The sequence below is a fragment of the Stenella coeruleoalba genome (genome assembly GCF_951394435.1).
Source record: "Stenella coeruleoalba genome assembly, chromosome: 17".
In the NCBI taxonomy this organism is placed as follows: domain Eukaryota; kingdom Metazoa; phylum Chordata; class Mammalia; order Artiodactyla; family Delphinidae; genus Stenella; species Stenella coeruleoalba.
In genome coordinates this window covers 35,413,283-35,434,761 of record NC_137163.1, presented here as the reverse complement: position 1 = coordinate 35,434,761, position 21,479 = coordinate 35,413,283, and the positions used below count along the sequence as shown (strand labels likewise).

The 21,479-nt window shown below is 37.0% G+C and overlaps 1 protein-coding gene across 4 annotated transcripts in view; it reads right to left on the bottom strand.

The window, feature by feature from the left end:
• The window catches only part of RNF19A (ring finger protein 19A, RBR E3 ubiquitin protein ligase), a 65,269-nt gene that overhangs the window by 26,514 nt on the left and 17,276 nt on the right, over positions 1–21,479 (bottom strand). For 3 of the 4 annotated variants that reach the window (XM_079901987.1, XM_079901990.1, XM_079901989.1), the window contains exons 2-3: positions 11,597–12,362; positions 336–544 (exon numbers count right to left, since the gene is read on the bottom strand). In XM_079901987.1, coding sequence (XP_079758113.1) covers positions 336–544; positions 11,597–12,270 — 883 coding nt within the window. In that variant the 5' untranslated portion in view covers positions 12,271–12,362. Of the gene's footprint in view, positions 1–335; positions 545–11,596; positions 12,363–21,057; positions 21,136–21,479 lie in introns of all 4 variants that reach the window. The other variant, XM_079901988.1, reaches the window with a different exon arrangement.

Genomic DNA, 21,479 nt, shown 5'->3' with positions numbered 1-21,479 from the left:
TAATATATTCAAAATTAATATATTTTTTAAAATAGTTGCTAAGCTTTGCATAAAACACCTTTATAAACATCAGTTTCAGACCACCTTCAGCTATCAGTTATATAAATCATCACTGACACTTCCTTTCTTCCTTTTTTTTCGGACAATAAAATCTTTCCAACTCAATACCACTTTCTTCTACAGAAAGAATGAGTGCTTCTGGGACAGAAATGCTAACACGTAAAACACTTTAGAAAATTGAAAGGATACAAGGACTGAATATTACATTTTTAAATTAAAATAATTGGTGTTCTATATGTGTAAAATATTTACTAGAAGAAGTTAGATGTAAATACCTGCTGCTCCAGACTCTTGACTATAACTAATGGACGAAGAACGTATAGTTCTCAGACGTAAACTCTGGGCTCTCTCCTGTCGAGCAGCATCACAGGTCTGATTGGGGTGCCAAATCTGTTTACAGTGGTAGCAAAACTCTGTTCCACAGCCTTCTCGCCCACAAGTTAATTTTGGACAGCTAGCACATCCGAATGCTATCACAGCATACCTTTACAGAACAAGAAAAAAGATTTAAAATGTGATGTAAAATAAGAGATACTCAGTAAGTAAAAATACTATCCAATTTAAATGCTATTTCAGAAAAAGTTTTCTATTTATGCATGAGCTAACAGTCAGAAACCCTAAAACTATCTATCTCATCAATATAAAAATGGGGAAAAAATAAACAGTTCACAAATGAAGACATATAAATGCCTAAAAAAATTATTAAAGTTTAATTTTCAACTTTTAACTAGGACACCAAACTGTATAAATAGCCTAGTCCTAATTTTATAAAAATTCTATTAAGTTAGTATTATATGCACATAGAAAAGACTAAAAAGAAATATACCAAAAGTCTTAACAGTAGTTTCCCTGGTATTAGGGTTTTTTCTTCTTTATATACTTATATATTTCTAATTTTTACAACTACTTGTTAATGCTAAAATCAGAAAGATAAAAAAATTACCTATTTAAAATTATAATGACTATGGATCAGCTATACCTATCAGTTAATGGCAAATGAGGCCAATTCATACATTTTGTGAATATCTTGTGTTTATGCATAAATTCTCATATTTTTGTTTTTAAGATGCATGGCAGAAGTTGTCTTTGGTGCCAATCTCCTAATAAAAGGTACACAAACTCTAATTTCTCCATCAGGAAATTTGTTATTTTGCTTCAGAAAAAAAACCTGAGAACAGCAGATTTGTGACTAATATCTATTTTCTGAGTTAATATTTTTGGCACTTTAGGAATTTCTGACTTAAAATAAATTCTGGGCACTCTTAGACATTTATCCCAGAGAAATGAAAACTTAAGTTTACACAAAAGCCTGTATACAAATGTTTACAGCAGCTTTATTTGTAATAGTCCCAAAACTGGAAACAGCCCAGATGTCCTTCTTCAACAGGTGAATGGTTAAACAAATTGTGATGCATATATACCATGGGATACTACTCAATAACAAAAAGGAACTACTGATACACTTAACAACTTGGATGAATCTCTGGGGTATTATGCTGAGTGAAAAAAGTCAGTCTCAAAAAGTTACATACTTTATGATTCTATTTTTTTTTTTTTTTGAGGTACGCGTGCCTCTCACTGCTGTGGCCTCTCCCGTTGCGGAGCACAGGCTCCGGACGCACAGGCTCAGCGGCCATGGCTCATGGGCCCAGCCGCTCCGCGGCACGTGGGATCCTCCTGGACCGGGGCACGAACCCGTGTCCCCTGCACCGGCAGGCGGACTCTCAACCACTGCACCACCAGGGAAGCCCTATGATTCTATTTATATAACATTTTTGAAATGACAAAATTTTAGAAATGGAAAACAGATCAGTGGTGGCCAGCAGTTAGGAATGGGGTGGGGTCAAGGAGCAGGCAGGAGCGAGGTGGATGTATTTAAAAAGAGCAATATGAGGGATATTTGTTGTGATGGAATTGCTCAGTACCTTGACTATGGTGGTAGATATGGATACACAAACCTACAGGTGATAAAATGGTATATAACTAAATACACACACAAAGATAAATACAAGTAAAACTAGGGAAGCCTGAATAAGATTCAATATCGATATCCTAGTTGTGATATTGCTTTATAGCCTTGCAAAATGGTACCACGGAGGAAAACTGTTTGAAGGATATAAAGAATATCTCTGTAATATTTCTTACAACTACACATAAATCTACAATCATCTCAATAAAACTTTCAATTAAAAAAGCCTAGTGTTTGAAAGAGAAACAAACAAGTCATCTATGCATAAGAGGCTTTTGTAAATATCAAACATTTTGCCTAGAAATTTAGGGGAGTTTTTCAGGGCTCCTCTTCTTACTGGAATAAAATTTAAATAATAGTTGTAACAGAGATTTTTATTGAATTTCAAGATAATCTATTAAATTATGCAAAATGTTAGGAGTAAGGAAGTTCCTCCAATTTTGGACCTCTTGCTTAGTATCTTAGTATCTCACCCTTTAAACTTAAATTTTACATATGAAATTCCAATTTATTTATTTATTTTTGCGGTACGCGGGCCTCTCACTGTTGTGGCCTCTCCCGTTGTGGAGCACAGGCTCCGGACACGCAGGCCCAGCGGCCATGGCTCACGGGCCCAGCCTTTCCGCAGCATGTGGGATCCTCCCGGACCGGGGCACGAACCCGTGTCGCCTGCACCGGCAGGCGGACTCCCAACCACTGCGCCACCAGGGAAGCCCCCAATTTATTTTTGATAGGCCATTTTCCAACTACCATTGTCTATCATAAATGTGTTCAAACACGACTGAATTAAAGGCAATTTAAACCAACACAGGGTAATCTAGGAAAGTTCCATTTCCCTGACGGCTTATTCATTGGAGTCTCAATAAAAAGAAAACAATTCTTGAAAGACTCTTTATTTTCTCCCAAGTTATAATCTAAAGCAGTCTTTATAATAGTAGTAATTTCAGTGAAAAGGAAATGGCATTCTCTTCTAAACCTCTTCTCTACCCTACTTTTTCTTGAAAAAAGGAGGGAAGGCGAGAGACAGAATGCGGAAACCCGTGTGTGTGTAGGGGACTATGTTATGACCAACTATTTTTTTAAGTCAGTCACAATTATAAAAGCAGAAGAAAAGTTTAGACTACCAAACTCCACTTCTACCACTTATTACCTGTATAATTTTATGTAAGCTACGCAATCTCCCTACAACTAAGTTTTCCCAAACATAAAATAGGGATTCACTAAAGTTTGGCTTAGCCTCAGTATTCAGCCAAAAACAGCTTCAGCTTTGGCCTTGACCTTTAGAAGGCCAAATAAGCAAATGACTGCTTCAATGACATTTCTAGTACCTCTGCATTTATGCTTGATTAATGACCATTATCATTTCTACATCTATATAAATAATGTAAGTAAAAAGCTTACTGCTTTATATGGTGAAATCTTACTGGACAACTGAAGTATAAATGTACACCGTGCTGCAAGAATAAAATGCAGTAATTCTTAGTGATGATTGTGAAAGCCAAATTTAGACACAAGCTTAAGAACTTTCAAATAATTAAATAGGGAAACAGATTTACAGTAAATATGAACATCGAGATTGCTTTAACTAGATAAATCTAGGAAGAAAATATTCTTTCTGGGAAAACAAATATTTATAAAAATATATGAGGTAGATTAGCAGAAATTGGGCTATATCATAATTCTAACCTTTGTAGAGGCTGTTCAGTGTACTAGTATATCACTAAGCAAAACTTTTAAGAACTGACTTAATTTCTAGTTAGTGATTTATGCTATCTAGAGACAGCCTTTCAAGAAAAAGCCCTTTTAGGGAATTCTTCACATCTTGACAAGAAGAATTAAAAGCAGAATGTCAATTTTGCCATTTCAAAATTTCACAAGTTCAATCTGGCAAAATATCCATAAAAACATGAAGGGTTATGGCAAAAAAACTGAGGACTCATATTTTCTTTTCAATAATCAGATTTCCAAAGAGCTTTATAAACTGCTTTAAGATAAAAATTACTTAAAGTTTTGAGTCTAGAGACTTAAGCTTGTTGAAAATGACTGCTTATAGATATCTATTTAGAATTTTTAAAATATGCAGTGTAATTACCGGGAGCAAACTAACAGCTGACATGTTAGCTAATTAGTTAATTACCATTCCCGCAACATGATGTCAAACATTTAATATGATGGCTAATTTTAAAAAATTAATTCTTAAAATAAACTTTTATATTTATTCCTGTATCTCAAAAGTTCATCACTGGTGATATTTGACTTTGACCTTGGATGAATACTGATTAAACATCTGGCCACTTGGCTTTTATGAAAATGTAGATTTTGATGTATCTCAAAAATTAGGACATAATAGGGCTTCCCTGGTGGCACAGTGGTTAAGAATCCGCCTGCCAATGCAGGGGACACGGGTTCGAGCCCTGGTCCAGGAAGATCCTACATGATGCGGAGCAACTAAGCCCGTGCGCCACAACTACTGAGCCTGCACTCTAGAGCCCGTGAGCCACAACTACTGAAGCCCACGCGCCTAGATACTGTGCTCTGCAACAAGAAAAGCCACCACAATGAGAAGCCTGCGCACCACAACGAAGAGTAGCCCCTGCTCGCCACAACTAGGGAAAGCCCGCGTGCAGCAACGAAGACCCAACGCAGCCAAAAATAATAAATTAAATAATTTTTTTAAAAATTTAAAGGCTCCGTACACGCAGGCTCAGCAGCCATGGCTCACGGGCCCAGCTGCTCCGCGGCATGTGGGATCTTCCCGGACCGGGGCACGAACCCGTGTCCCCTGCATCGGCAGGTGGACTCTCAACCACTGCGCCACCAGGGAAGCCCTGCAGTATTTTTTTAAATAGAAAAGCTAAGATGTCCTACCCCAGAGCTAAACATTTAAGTCCCATTCAATCTAAGCAAATTCCAAAGAAAAACAGGATTATCTTTAACAATACTAACCAAATATTTTCATGACTGTGAATTTTGATAACTATAAAAGTTAGGGTATTTTGTCTAGAACCTTTTTCTTATGCTAACAATTATTGAGAGTTTACTATGTAAGTGTTCCGTTTTCATACACATTCAATCTTAGTAACTGTGTTAAGCACATTCTATTATATATCGAGCAATTAAATGTACCTAGCATTCACATATTTTGAAAACAGAATGTCAGGACTCTTGAAGATGATTTTCATTGTGTGGGAACCAAACTTATTTTCCACTGGAGAACAGCTCTCAAATTATAATGGAAGCAAATAGTAAAACTAAATTAAATACAAAATATTTGCTTTAAAGAAAAATTTCAATGCTCTAATGCATTAGGTATTATTTGAGAAAATAACAGGCTCAGCAGAAGGTCACAGAAATAACTGAACAATACTAGTTAACTAAGTAAACATCTCTGGCTTAAACAGTACACAAATCTTGGTTCAGAAGATAGTTCCATTTCCTTCTATGATCCCTTATTTAACTCAGGTCTTACTTTCTGTCTCTATTTTTCAGCTGAAGATCTCTAGTTACTTGAAATGTTTAAACATTCCTACTTAGCAGCAGTGGAGGGATAGGAAGAAAGTGGGAAAGACGGAAAGGACTGAAACAGGCAGTTTTTCCAGAAATATTTTCTATTTGTTGGATTGTTAATAGGTGAAACATACTAATAAAGAACTCAATGGTCAAGTTAGGGACATGCTAAGCAAAATTAAAGTACTTTTTTGTTTGTTTTTTTACTATAGGATTTGCTAAAATAATTTTTAACATACCAATAATGTACATATATAGTAAACATTATTTTCCAAATTTATTTGACCATGACATGTATTTCCTGGGAGTGTTTCACAGTACTAGAGTTCCACAAATTAGCATTGAGGAGGTAGGAATACCAACTAGGGTCGTATACTCTGCCTAGAGCAAATTCCTTATGAAGGAACAAGTAAGAAGAACAAACTATACCAAACATGAAATGGAATCCTAAGAAAGATATAATAGTCTCAATAAAATTTTTAATTAAAAAATGAGAAAAAAGAAAAGAAAGATTATCCAGGAGTCCAAGATAACTTTTCCCCCAAAAGCACAAAGCTTTAACACAACCTTTAAAGAACAAAGAAAATATAATCAGAAATACCAAAATTACTTGATCCAGTTAAGGGGAAAAGTCAAGTTTTATATTCAAATCAACATGCTCATGATCCCATTAGCAAGAAGTTACTATTATTCCGTGGAAAAGGAGTGACTTAATTAATATATTTGAGAGACGGTTTAGACAAAGTGAGGCTCATCTCCTGGTTCCCCCTTTCAGGATCTGCTTTCCTAGAGAGGATGCTTTCTGTTCTGCTTTCAAGTACATGCTGTAGGGGAGGGGAGGTCTACGGTTGTAGAGAACCGCCCAGATTATTTGCAGAAGTCTGTCTAATTTCAGGGTGGAGTGTTAGGCCATTTGGGATGCATATCTAAAGCTAACTTCTTTAGCTAATTAAAAGAAGTAAAAGAAAGCTGATATGTCTCCTGTGTCTTATGTATCAACTCGGTTCTTGTTTTCTCAGACACATGTACTTGTTTCCTCGGGAGAAAATCAAAGTTGGACCTGTTCTCTGTTCTAAAAGGTTAGCCTACAAAAGCATTTCCAGCATGTCAAAAGACGGGCAAGTTATGGCTAAAACTCTTCTTTGGAGGACGGGAATGAGAGTCATATAGATAGAATAAAATTCTAAAAATACATGTTCCTTAGTTCCTAAGCCTATGGTGCCACTCCATTATGAACAGTGTCCATTATGAACAGTATCTTCCACCAGAGTAAGTTATTATTTAGAGCCATTTAAATGTCAGTAAATCAGCTCAAAGCTTAACAAACCTGATTATAGTTGAGCACACTGCTTAAAAATGGTTTATTAACTGTTCCTAAGACATACGATTTACATTAATGGCATATATTCAGATTTGTTCATTCAATAACTCTTTATTGAGCATGTGGTTAACCTGTGGTTATAAAGAAAAAAATACTTTTTATTTTTACTCTTGAGGGGCTCACAGACATTAAATCATTAACTATATTCTAGTATAATAAATGTTCCTGCATATTCAAATCTCCCCAGTAAAGTCAAAAGCACTCACATGAGATGACGTGGATAATGTGTGCTAGTAGAAGGGTAGTCTTAGCCAATTGAAACAAGTGATGACAGAAACCAAGATGCCAGTTTTTTGCTATCTGCCTAGACAATGTACAAACTAAGCCTCCTAGGCAGAGGTAATAGATATTTTTATCCAAGGCAGGTCTTATGCTTCCCCTCCTACATGTCCCTCACTGTAATTCTTTTCCTCAGCCATGGCCAGATTTTTCTCTGAACCTGTATAGACTGGCATGTTCTAGAAGCAGTCCAGATAACTTCACCCCGGTTAAATCACAGCACACAGGTTTGGCCTCCTAGACCCCTTCGCAAGAGGGGTTTTCAGAAATACATACTGTCCTTTAAACAAGCTTAATCTGCCCTGGCCCTCAGAAGAGAGGAAAGACTATTAGGTCAGAAACCCTCAGATGTCTCAAATAGAAACCAGGTCCAGGTTTTCTTTCTACTCTGAGCTAAGGGCAATATTTCTCAGTGTGTTAAACTACATGTTTAAGTAAAACTGGTGTCAGATACAGAAAATGGTCATTTTGGTAAGTATCAAAAGCAAGAGGAAAACATAATTTCACATTTAGCATTTCTGGAAAAAAGTCTTTCAAGTGTGTTGTACAATGAAAGGGATTAAAATACTACACGCATGCCTGTGGTCCTAGTACGTACTACTGGCTATGCATTGCTATGAATAACTGTCAAACAGTCAGATATTTACCAGTATCCTCTGTGCCAGATTTCAGTAATAAATGGAGTTTAAATAAGAAATTTCTCTCTGTGAATCCAAAGATTTTAATAAGTTCCAAGAGGGCAGAGATTTTCATCTTTTGTTAGTTATTAAAAATTCCCAGTACCTGGCACACGGGTGCAGTAAATATTTGAAGAACTGTCTGATTTAAAAAAATAAAAACAAAACTTCAGAAATGGAGATGAGGAGTGATAAATAAGAACTATAAAAAGCTTACTGTGTGCTAGGAATTATGCTACCAATAACATTAAAAACCTTCTCAATCCTTAAAACATGATAGGATAGAGATTCAAAATCAGGTCTGTCCACGCTCATGCCAAGTACAATTGTAATTTGTAATGAGGTCTTATGCAGTATTCTATGTTTTCAAAGCATATGTATAAATTTTGTCACAGGTGATCTTTTCCACATAACACAACCATAAAACCTATAACGTAATCAAGTATATAAAATATGCTCTTACTAATCTAGTGAGCCAGCATAAATTGAATACAAATGAAAATACACAAAGTGATTAATCTCTGTGACATGTTTTCTTTGTCCTTTGTGCGTAAGACTACTAACCACCACCAAAACCAAAAATTAATTTATAGCCAAATTAATCAAGACTAATTCTCTGTTAAACTTATGTAACAGTCAAGTGGTTTTCATAATAAAGGAATCTATTTAAGTAGGTGTTTCTATTATTTTAAGATTATTTTATACTTAACATTCATGTCTTCCTCTCCAGAATACTTAGAATACCTAAGCCATATTATTTTTTAACACTGATGTCTCAATAAGAAGAAAATGTGAAAAATACCTAAGAGTACGAGATTATGAAAAAAATTTAAATTTACTGAGAAATGTCATATACACCAAAGGATTTATAAAGAATAATAAAATGAATACCCCCTGAATCTACCACACAAGTTAAGAATAGTATCAGTAGGGTGATCATATAATTCACAACCTGACTGGAACACCTGAAAAAGAAAGGTAATGCTATTAAAATTTACACCAGTACAATAAGCATGAATTGGAACTATCTTGGGCAAACCAGAACCTATGGTTACCTTGTTTATCTGTGGCTTTAGAAGTTCCTTGATTGCCCCTTTGAAGTTCACATCCTTCTTCTTCCTCACAAGAGGTAACCATGAGACTAAATGCATTTATCCATTTTACTGTTAATGAACTTTTTTGTTTCTTTGCTATTATGAACATTCTTAAATATGTCTCATAACTAGATGTCTCTTGGCACACAAGTAAAGAGTTTCTCTGAGGCATTTAACTAGGAGTGGATCTTCTAAGTTACAGGATGTGTGTTCAATTTTACTAAATAATATAGCAGTAAGTGATCTAATCAATCTATATTTTCTTTTAGTTTAATTTTGTCCTTTTATTTATATAACTTACCTCTGTAATCTGTTTTGATTTTGTTTTAATTTATTATATGTGGTGACAATCTAATTTTTTCCCCTTAAATAGCTAATTTTCACAATTCTATATGGTGAATAATCAATCCTTTCCCAGTTGGTTTGGCATTCTTCCCCCCAAATCAAGTTCTTTTTTTTTTTTTAATAAATTTATTTATTTTTGGCTGCATTGGGTCTTCATTGCTGCGCACAGGCTTTCACTAGTTGTGGCAAGCGGGGGCTACTCTTCGTTGCAGTGCACGGGCTTCTCATCTCGGTGGCTTCTCTTTGTTGCAGAGCACAGGCTCTAGGTGCGCAGGCTTCAGCAGCTGTGGCACGCGGGCTCTAGAGCACAGGCTCAGTAGTTGTGGCGCACGGGCTTAGTTGCTCTGCGGCCTGTGGGATCTCCCTGGGCCAGGGATTGAACCCATGTTGCCTGCGTTGGCAGGCAGATTCTTAACCACTGCGCCACCAGGGAAGTCCCCAAATCAAGTTCTTAGACAAGTGAGAATCTACGTCAGCCCTATCTATTGTGTTCTATTAGCTTGATAGTGTTGATATTATCCACTATGATGACATGATCCATCAACCCAGCACAGGAGAACATACCTATTTAGTGACCAGAAAGCTTGTGCTCCTGGATTTACTCTCTCAGTCTCTCCTGGTCACAGGTTCTGACACGAAAGCCTCCTTTTAATTTGTTCCATCATTTTCACACATTTTCTTTTAAAGCTATTAAATGCTTAAAGGAACTTGTGAAACGCCTCTTATCCTGGGGTTCCATGAAAGACAGTTAGAAAATCACACTTTGTCCAGATGAAATGTAAAATACTTCTGTTTGAACTCTTGCTATAGGGTATTTGCTATAATGACTTGCAAAAGGCTTTTTTTTTAAACCTAAAATTTGTAATCAACTTGAAATCTACTCTAATGAATGTACACACCTGCATTAGTGAAAATATTCTGCAGGGGTCCACGGGATCAAGAGTGATACAATCGTACCTAAGCTCTTCTTCTCTAGCTCAAATTATTTAAAGGCACTGTTCATTATCCCTATTTTCTCCCCATCTTTTTCTTGAGAATTTAACCCTTCACAGGTCCAGAGTTTGCTTCTACCATACACCTGGCAGCACAGCCAACCTTGGCCCAGTTTAGAAAGTATCTTTAATATATTATTTTGTTATTTATGTTACAGTACAAGCATCCTGCAGTATAGGAGATCATAATACAAATGTGATACTGAACAGTACCTCCGAGTCCTTCACACAACTAATGAATTCATAAAATGTTAAATAATTAGATAATCTAATATTTTTAATGCTTTATGTTTCACAGAAATCCCTGGTGGACAGTGAAGTGCTAGTGATACCTGGGAAAACTGATGGAATTTGCACAGGCTAGAAACATACTATTACCTTTCTCACTTAAAATTATGGAATTGGTAGACTAAATACAATCTGAAAATTTGCTGCTCAATAAGTTTTTAATAATGGATTTGATCAGAGTCCTGAAATTGTCATTTGATAAATCAAACTCACATTTCAGCCTTGTCTCTGATTATACCCAGATAATCTTGGAAGTTCTGGGTTTTCCCAAACTCTTATTTATAATCTCTGGCTTACTAATGGTATGCTAAACTCATCCAGGGTTTATGGCCTTCCTTATTCGTGAAAAGCATATGACTATTTTTTTCTAGTTCTGACAACCATACATGGTAAATACCCTATTAACAGGAGCTGCTGTTAACATAATAACCAAATATACAAGCAAAATTATTTTACTTTAAATATTGGGAAAATGGTATTTGTAATTCAAAAACTTGAGGCAAATGAAGTATTACATAACCTCTAGATCTTGTGTCTCAAGAACACATCAACTCATGAACACATCATACTGTGGCACGCATTAAGGTACCTTTCAAAAGGGTCATTTAAGTTTAAACAAGTGACTCCCCCACCAAAAGCAAATAAACAAAATGTCTGCTCATTTCATCTATTATAACAAAATAAAAATTCTCCAAATGGATGGGGAAAATAAATAGGACTAGATCCTGCACTCTACCATCTTATCCTTTTCTTCTGAAAACAGTCTTAAGTGAATATATGATGCAAAGACAATACAAAAATGAGTAAGACAAGATTCCTGCCTTTAATATCTAACATTGTCCCTGACACATGGTACATACTCAACATATTTTTGTCTACTGTCTACTGAATGAATGAATTACCTGGCATGTTAAGATTTTTCTTTTGAGTAACAGTCAGCAAATTCTTATTTTATCCACAGAGAAAAAAATTAACTCAAGAAAAATCAAACAAAATCTTCTTACCCACAGTCTGGAGCTGGACACCACCTACAATCAGGATCCGCAACGAGCCACCGTCTAAGCATAAATTCTTCATATTTTTCCATCAAGACATCATCACTTAATATCAAGCGAATATCGTGGGGATTAAACCGTTCAGTACATTCTGGGCAACTGATATTAACCCTACTTTCAGAAATTTCTATCCTTAGGTATTGTCGTAAGCAATCCACACAAGATCTATGATGACAAGTCATTATCTCAGGAAATCTGTCTTTAGAATGCCGTAAAAGGCACAAGGGGCACTCTATAAAGTCTCCAACTTGTTTGCTGATAGAAGTTAATCCATTGTCAGAGGAGGTATTTGTAGAGAAAATGGAGTTCTTATCAGTACATATTTCGGAATGTATACTTTCAATACTCGCAATTCCATCCACCCCGCCATTTAGCTCCCTTGATTTACGTTTGTTATCCTTTTTCCTCCGAAACAGAGAGCCTATTGAAATTCTTCTTTTTTTGGGTGCCTTTTTGACTGAAGGCAAGCTCACAGATGAAGCAGAAGACTGAAGATCTCGATCTGAACCCATTTGCCGATGTAAACTCATGTCTAAAATGCTCATTAGAATTGAGTCAGGGTCTGTGTTTACACACAGCCCTTCATTATATTTAGAGATAAAACCTGTTTCTTGTTCTTGCATTCAGATTAAGTCATGATGTAAGAAAATCCTATATGGTTCCTTCAGAGAATTCTTGAAGGAGTTCAATTTATGGTAGACTTATCACAGATGTTCTGAAAAGCAAAACAAAAACACCAAGATTATTTAATTGCATGTTTCTTAATAAACTTACAAACTCTCTATGAAACTTCAAACAAGTATGTTCTTTAATCATTAGTTTTTGGTTTTGATTTTTTTAAATAAGGCCAGTTTATTGAGTAGTCTACAAGAGAATATAAAACCAATGCTGATATAACACGGATGTTACTTAATCTTAAGAGTCTAGATTTGAGCTGACCTTATTCTTAAAATCTTGTACAGGGCTTCCCTGGTGGGGCAGTGGTTGAGAGTCCACCTGACGATGCAGGGGACGCGGGTTCGTGCCCCGGTCCAGGAAGATCCCACATGCTGCGGAGTGGCTGCGCCCGTGGGCCATGGCCGCTGAGCCTGCGCGTTTGGAGCCTGTGCTCCGCAACGGGAGAAGCCACAGCAGTGAGAGGCCCGCGTACCACACCAAAAAAAAAAAAAAAAAAAAAAAAATCTTGTACAAAACTTATGATTTTTATCACACTCAAACCTCAATGATTCCCACTGCCTTTAGGAGTTTAAAAAAAATTGATAATAAAATGGACATGCAAATACAAATGGCTAAGTAGAGCTTACACAATTGTGAAGAACAAAGTGTGTGGGGGGGCAGGGGATGCTCTTACACTGCCAGATATAATGACTCATTATAAAGTGACAGTAATTAGGAAGACAGTGTGGTACATCACAAAGATGGATACAAAGGCCAGTGGAACAGAACACAGTCCAGGAAAAAAGTCCCACATATACACATGGATACTTAACTTATTGCCAAAAGTGACACTGCTGAGCATAAAGAATGGCCTTGTCAAAAACAAAACAAAAACAACATAGTACTGTTTTACTGGTTACCATCTGAGAAGAGAAAAGGAACTTAACCTATAGCTAACCCCCTGCATAAAAATCAATTCATGGTTCATAGATCTAAATGTGAAAAGTAAAATCATGACGCTTCTAGGAGTTGACAGAAGAGGATATTTCAACAAAAAGATTTCTTAAACAAAACATACTAAAGTACTTACCATAAAATGAAAGACTGTTAAATTGGACTACAATAAAATGAAGAGACAGTATTAAGGGAGTGGGAGAAGACATTTGCCACATAAAACTAATAAAGGACCAGTATCCAGAATATGGAAAGAATACTTAGACGTCAAGAAGACAAAGCAGACAATATAATAGAAAAATGGGTGAGGGACATAACAGGCACTTCACAAAAGAATATGAAAAAGTGCTCAACATCATTTGTTGTACACATTAAAGCCACACTGAGAGACCACTACACACCCAGCAAAATGGCTAAAATTCCAACTGACATTTCCAAATATTAGCAAAGATGTTGACTGCTGGTAGGAGTTTGGAAAACTACTTTGAAAAACTGTTTAACAGTATCTACCAAATTTGGACACATGGATACTCTATTATCCAATTTATACTCCTAGATATGAATGCACGAGAAATGAATGCACACATGCACCAAAACATCTACATAACAATATTCACAGCAACACTAGTTATAATAAGCCCAAACACTGGACACAACCCATATTTCCATCAACGGTAGAATGGATAAACAAGTTGTGGTATATTCATTCCACATTCTGGTATATTCTGGTATACCAGAAAGCAATGAAAATGAACAAAATACTGCTACTCATAAAACAAGAATGAATCTCTCATAAAAGGATGTGTACTGTATAATTCCATTTAAATAAAGTTCAAAACCAGACAGAGCTGGGCTTCCCTGGTGGCGCAGTGGTTGAGAGTCCGCCTGCCGATGCAGGGGATGCGGGTTCGTGCCCCAGTCCGGGAAGATCCCACATGCCGCGGAGCAGCTGAGCCCGTGAGCCATGGTCACTGAGCCTGGGCATCCGGAGCCTGTGCTCCACAACGGGAGAGGCCACAACAGTAAGAGGCCCACGTACCGCAAACAAAACAAAACAAAACAAAACAAAACCAAAACAGACAGAGCTAATCTATGACGTTATAAGTCAGTACTGTAGCTACCTTTTGAGGAGAGGCACAAAGGAAGAGGCACATGTATAGTGGTTACAAAGGTATGTTCACTTTGTGATAAATCACTGACCCACAGATTCATGATTAATGCATTTTTCTTGGTGATTGTTATACCACGATTAAAGGTCAAAAAAAAAAAAGCTCCCTGAGGTGATATCCACACAATTTCACTCAGGCAAACTTTACTCATGTCTATCAGTTTATATTTTCCCATCATCTGCAGCATATTCCCTTAATTCTGAGGGAAATAGAGTGTGATGGTAAATGAACTAAAAATTTCTGCATATTTTCTTCTTTATAGTTATTATTTTCTCTTGCATCTCAAAATGCTTTCTGTACTCCAGGGTTCAATATATGTATCAATGAACAGAACTGTAGAGGGACTCTATCTTGGGGATTCTGTTCTAAGAATTTATCATTTAAAACATTAAACCAGTGGTATTTAATGAATATCAGCTGGAGAATTTTTCAAAACACACTTTTAGAAATTTGATACCCATATAATTCATTATCCAAAAAAGAACCTAGTAAGAGTGAATGGACGTGCTATTAATATTTAAACTAGGATAACGGGGCAAACTAGAACATACTGTCATCCCACTTAGGAAGACTTCCTAAAACATTCTGCAAATAAACAAATAGGCATCAAAGGAAAAGAAACAAATTTGAATACTAAAAAATTTAATATTTTTATATGGTAAAAAATACTACAGAGTAGGATGATGTGATAAATTAGTAAAACATGTATAACAATGAACAAATTTCCTTAGTATACAAACAGCTTTTACACATAAGTAAGAAAAAGATGTACAACCTAGCAGTAAAATGAGCAAGGATATAAGGAGGAAGTTTGGAGAAAAAGAATTACAAAAATTAGGAAGATACGAAACAGTGTTCAACAACACTAAAGAAATGAAAATTCAAACACCAGATACACCATCTTTGTACACATCAGACTGACAAAGGTTGAAAGGGTTGGTGAACGTGTATTGAAAGAAGCACCTCACATATTGTTGGGAGGACCGCTAATCAGCGCAACTCTGGGGAACCAATTTGGCACTATCTATTAAACTTCAAAATTGCTTTGACCAGCAATCCTACATGTAAAATTTATCCTTCAGAAAATATGACACAAGTGTGCAAAGAAATACTGTGCAAGGAAACTCACTGCAGCCTAGCTGATACAAGCAAACAAAACAAAACAAGGCAAACAAGCCCCACACAAAACCTGGAAATAACTTGAGTCCCACAGGGAACTGGTAAAAATAAAGGAGCCAACCACAATTTACATGTAATGATAAGGAAAAGATCTCGCTACATAATACTGAGTGAACAATAATAACTGCAAAATAGTATGTATAGTATGAACCCATATGTGGAAAAAAACGCACCCACAGAAGTTTACGTGTACCTACACAATTTCTGGAAAAATGTTAAACCATTAACAATGGCTACCTTGGGGAGAATAATCTTTAGTATTCACTTTCTGCTTTCTGCATAGTTTACAATTGTATCATGAGCATCTATTGCGTATAGTTTAAAAAAAAACCAGCTAAGGGCTTCCCTGGTGGCGCAGTGGTTGAGAGTCCGCCTGCCGATGCAGGGGACACGGTTTCATGCCCGGGTCTGGGAAGATCCCACATGCCGCGGAGCGGCTGGGCCCGTGAGCCATGGCTGCTGAGCCTGCGCGTCCGGAGCCTGTGCTCCGCAATGGGAGAGGCCACAACAGTGAGAGGCCCGCGTACCGCAAAAAAAAAAAACAAACAAACAAAAAAAAAACCCAGCTAATTGAACCCCACCAACGACAACAAAAAACATATTCCACTCTAGAGCTACCCAATCAAATTGAGGATGTGGTCCAGAACTTGTATATTTTGAAAATGTTCCTCAGTAATTTAGTTGCACACGCTGGTCAAGAACCACTAATTCTAAAGAGAGTCTGCTAAACACTTTCACTTAAAAACAGAATTCTATAGGCTTGGCCTCCAAAACAAGGCTCCTTGCTTTTCATTAGTTCAGGTACTGAAAATAAAAGTGCCATTAAAAAAAAAAAAAAAAACCTCAGTTTATAGTCATTTTCAGCCTATGGGGTTATAGTGAGGTAGTACTTAAAAACCTATGTATAGAGATACGAGAGACATTTAAAAAAACCCACATAAATTAATGACTATCTGTAGAAAAAATCCATGAAAGGTGTCTAAAAGCACGTGACTCAACAGTATTGGGAATGCCTCAATCAAGGGGACTTTGGCTTAATTTCAAAGTTAAAGTCTAAGCCTAGCATGTGCTAAACCTCAGGAGGTTACCACCATAAACAAGATAGACATGGGTCTCTGTACTCAATGCGATATGTCTGGAGAAGAAATATGTATCACAAAACCAATAGTTATAAACTTATATATATTAAATTTGTCTCTGTTACTACAACTCTTGAAAACAGCTGAGTCCATTTTCACCAGATTTAGAGGGAATCTTTCAGACATTATGACAAACTATAGGCTATTACAGAATTCATCTTAAAAAGAAAGGAAGCCATCTTGTAAGCCACCTACAAGATTAATAAGAGGCCCTGCATAACAGCAGATTCAAAAGATATAGTCAATATTTCACCCCACCACCCTGAAGTGTGGACATATTCGTCCCTCCTTCCCCTCCTCTCAGTGATTTACAATATACAAGTTTTAGCCATATACATAAAGTTTACTCTAACTTTGCAGATGGGAAATCAGAGACTCAAGAGTATTAAGTAAAGAACTAAACCTAATTATTCTAGTGGTATATGAAATTAAGATTATGTGGTTCACCCACAACAAAGAGTTTTTAATCAAACTGTTTATTTGCATAAACACTCAGAAACTAGTAAACTAACTTGGATTTCTGAGACTACCCTTAACCACCAAAAAAAAAAAGCACTACAGAAATTCTGCCAATTTGAACAGATGACAAAAATGTGTGAAATTATAAAAAAAACTTTCAGTGATTTAGAAACTTTACTTATTTTTAGAAAAAGCTGATTTTATTCTCCAATGAAAAATAAAAATCTATTATTTGCATCATTTAATATAGTACTATTCTTTTTTGGGTGGGGGGTGGTTTTTTGCGTTATGCGGGCCTCTCACTGTTGTGGCCTCTCCCATTGCAGAGCACAGGCTCCGGACGCGCAGGCTCAGCAGCCACGGCTCACGGGTCCAGCCGCTCCGCGGCATGTGGGATCCTCCCGGACCGGGTCACGAACCCGTGTCCCCTACATCGGCAGGCGGACTCTCAACCACTGCGCCACCAGGGAAGCCCCAGTACTATTCTTTTTGAACTCAATTTTTTAAACTATCAACTGTATCAATCTGTAGGTACTACTGTTATGTTCGGCCTCATAAATGCACACACCATTAAGACAAAAATATTATTTGAGTTCTAAAACAAACAGCTGGGTTGCTGGTTGGAAAAATAAGGGAAAATATGTTGTATATAATAATACCACTACACAGTAGAGTTTTAAAGTGCTTTTAAAGCACTTTTGATTTAAACTTCATTGCCCTATGGAATGGGTATTATCCTGATTTGATAGATGAGAAAACTGAAGTGCAGAGAGGGTAAATGTTGCACAGTTAGGAAATAACAGGGTTCAGGGTCAAATTCAGGTCTTCTGATATCTCGGCCTCAGTACCATCATCTGTCTGCAGCTGCCTTCATGAAACAACTCCAGTCACTATCAGTATCTCAAAAATTGTCGCAGAAAACAAAAGACAATTATATTTTACATATCATCTAGGGCTGGTCTTAACTATCCCTCAATTCCATGCCTTATTCAAGCCATTCCCCCGTCTGAAATGCCACTCCCTTTTCTCTCCTCCTAACTAAACTGTACTCACATTTTATAACTCAGATGAGAAATTTTTACAGTGTTCACTTGTTTTTCTGCCCTGATTACCTTCAATGTTTTAATAAGGTTTTAAATGTAGAACTTGAATATTGTGATTTCTTTAATACCACACACAGCCAAGATGAAGTGAGGAACATAGACACTGTGAATAAATACCAAATGAGTATTTCTTAAAATGACACAATGTCACTGAAGTGATGATACTATTTCATAAGCACAAGAAAAAATCTTGTTATTTCACTGTCATGCCTCCTAGGCATATACATGCTCTACTTTTTAAAACGTCCAATTAGTTCACACCAAGTTTACAAAGACAAATATGAGGTCTACTGGATCAAATGCAAAATAAATTATGTATTAAAAACCTAGAGTAGTTTACATCATTTCAGAGCAGGAACAGAAGATGAGAGTCAGTAAATGTACTTAATGATATAATTTGAAATATATACAACTCCTAATAATCCCCAACTTTGGATATTCTTTAAACTGATTTACTATCACAAGGATTTGTCGAAGTACAACACATCGATAACATGAAGAAAAGCAGTGGGGGAAAAAGATAACTGAGGTTGGCCTCCATGATGTTATGGCTGTTGGCTTAGTGGGGATACCTTTCTCCTCCAAATAAAAGTATAGATCTGTAACTGCAGATGCTAGAAGAGCTTAGTGAAACAGAAAAGGAGAGTAAAATACAAGTAGACCCCATATTATGTATTTTCAACCAAGTATCTAATATCACATAGGAGGCAATTCTCTTAACACCAATGTCACAAGAAATTCCAATCACCTGCTAATTAAAATATGAGAAATGGCTCTCTTTCCCCCTCTTTCCCAGTCTAGCACAACTCCACAAGTAACGAAGACTCTCTGCCAATTGCTGCTACACACTTTCATCCCCCTGAAGAAACTGGTTGAAAAATTAGTTTTTATCGCTGGCAAAGGAGCCCCACCTCCTGACCTTTTTATGTACTTAAATTGAAGACTAGCACCTGAGACTGGTATGAAGGACAAACACCTGAACCTACTTACCTAACCTTCTCTAGCCCACAGTGTTTATACCTCTTTAAAGTCAAGATCTCTTTGATTCTAACTTTTTTGTACCTCTTGAGGAATATGGAATTAAGAAATAGGAATAGCCCACAACAAAGGTATTTCTACGACGTGTCAAAGCTTTATGGACCAAAGATGTAGTAGAAGTGCTGATAACTTCGTACTGATGCATCATAAAATACATCTAATTTGGCAGCACGCTATTTTTTAATTCTTCGTAAAAATTATGGAAGTTGACCATTCCAGGTGAAGCACCTAATAAACAATTACAATATTGTTTGACATGAAAATGTGTTGCAGATTTTAAATGCTCAACTTATAAACACAGGATAAAAACAGTTAGAAAACTCAAATCCATACAAAATAGTAGCCCATGTTTGAAAAGCTGTTATGTATCAGTCAGGGTCCTGGCAGAAAAACAAAGCAGTTTCAAAGAGATAACTGAAGAGCTCATTTACAAAGGTGTGGGTAGGGTTAAAGGAACTAACAGGGATGGCAAAGTCCTCAGGAAGCCACTGCCAGCCTTCTGAAAGAAGGAGCAGGGAGAGAGCTGTCAAATGGCAACTGGAAGAATAAATACCCAGCTTCTCTCTTCTCTGGATCTCCAATATCCGCCAATGCCTCACACTGGCTAAATCCAACAAGAAACCAAAAAAGGAGCCCAAGTGAGGCAGTTCTTAGACTAGGTCAACCTCCTCTGGGGCACAGAGAAAGTCAAGGAAGGATGAGGAGTGGATCTGGAGGGGCAAATAAAAAACACCCAGTCTGGATGTATAAAGAAGAGAATTTGGGAGTCAAGATCTGGTCAGCCACTGTTAGTTATAAAATCTCAGATAATGTCCATTCCTGAGTCTGTGATCTCCACTACAAAATATGGATGATACCACTTACTTCAAATAGATGTTATGAGAAGAAAGTGAAATTGGCACGTGCTAAAACCAGGCACTATGCTAAATGTTAGCTGAAGTGAAATGTAAGACAAGCTTTGTATCTCTAGTACCTAATACAACTTGTAACCTATTGTAGGTGCCTAATAAACACTGGATAAATAAATTATGATGCAGAACACACATAAGTGGAAGTGAGGAACTGAGGATTCTGTTCATATCTTTGCTTTTGGCTTGTTATTGCTGTAAGATTCTCTGTAAGTGATACAATCTTACTACATCCAGCTTTTTAAACTGTGAAAAGAATCTTTACCCCACAAGTGCTACAGCAGCCATCCCCAAGCTTTTTGGCACCAGGGACTGGTTTCATGGAAGACAATTTTTCCATGGACGGGATGATTCAAGTGCATTACATTTATTGTGCACTTTACTTCTATTATTATTACACTGTAATATATGATGAAATAATTATACAACTCACCATGATGCAGAATCAGTGGGAGCCCTAAGCTTGTTTTCACTTGCCACTCACTGATAGGGTTTTGATATGAGTCTGCAAGCAATTGATTACGGTCTCTGTGCAGTCAAACCCCTCTGCTAACGATAATCTGTATTTGCAGCCGCTCCCCAGCATCATATTCTCAGCTCCACCTCAGGTCATCAGGCACTAGATTCTCATAAGGAGCGCACAACCTAGATCCCTCGAATGCGCAGTTCAAAGTAGGGTGTGCGCTCCTATGAGAATCTAATGCTGCCACTGACCTGACAGGTGGTGGAGCTCAGGCGGTAATGCAAGCAATGGGGAGCGGCTGTAAATACAGATGAAGGTTCGCTTGCTCACCTGCCACTCACCTCCTGTTGTGCTGCCCGGTTCCTGCTGTGCTGACACTGGCAGTGGTCCGTGGGTTAGGGGTGCTAGGGACCCTTGTGCTACAAGATAAATAAGACATGTTGAATATCCTGACATTACACAACTTCAAGAATTACAGATTTAAAATATTCAACCAATAAACATCTCCTAACTACAAATGTTTTAGTAGCATCTACTAACCACCCACATGCCTATGTGATTTAAGACTCATGAAAGGGTATTTTGGAGATAGAAGGCTAGGCAAAATAAAGTTTGTAGACAATAAAGAAATTAATTTACCAAGAGAAAACCCCATTATACTCTTGAATATCTGTTTCTGCCTCTGTTATTCAGCTAAAATTAGGTTTCTTCTGTCACTTCTCGCAAAGGTAAGACAGAGAAAATCCAGTAATTTTGTGTTGAT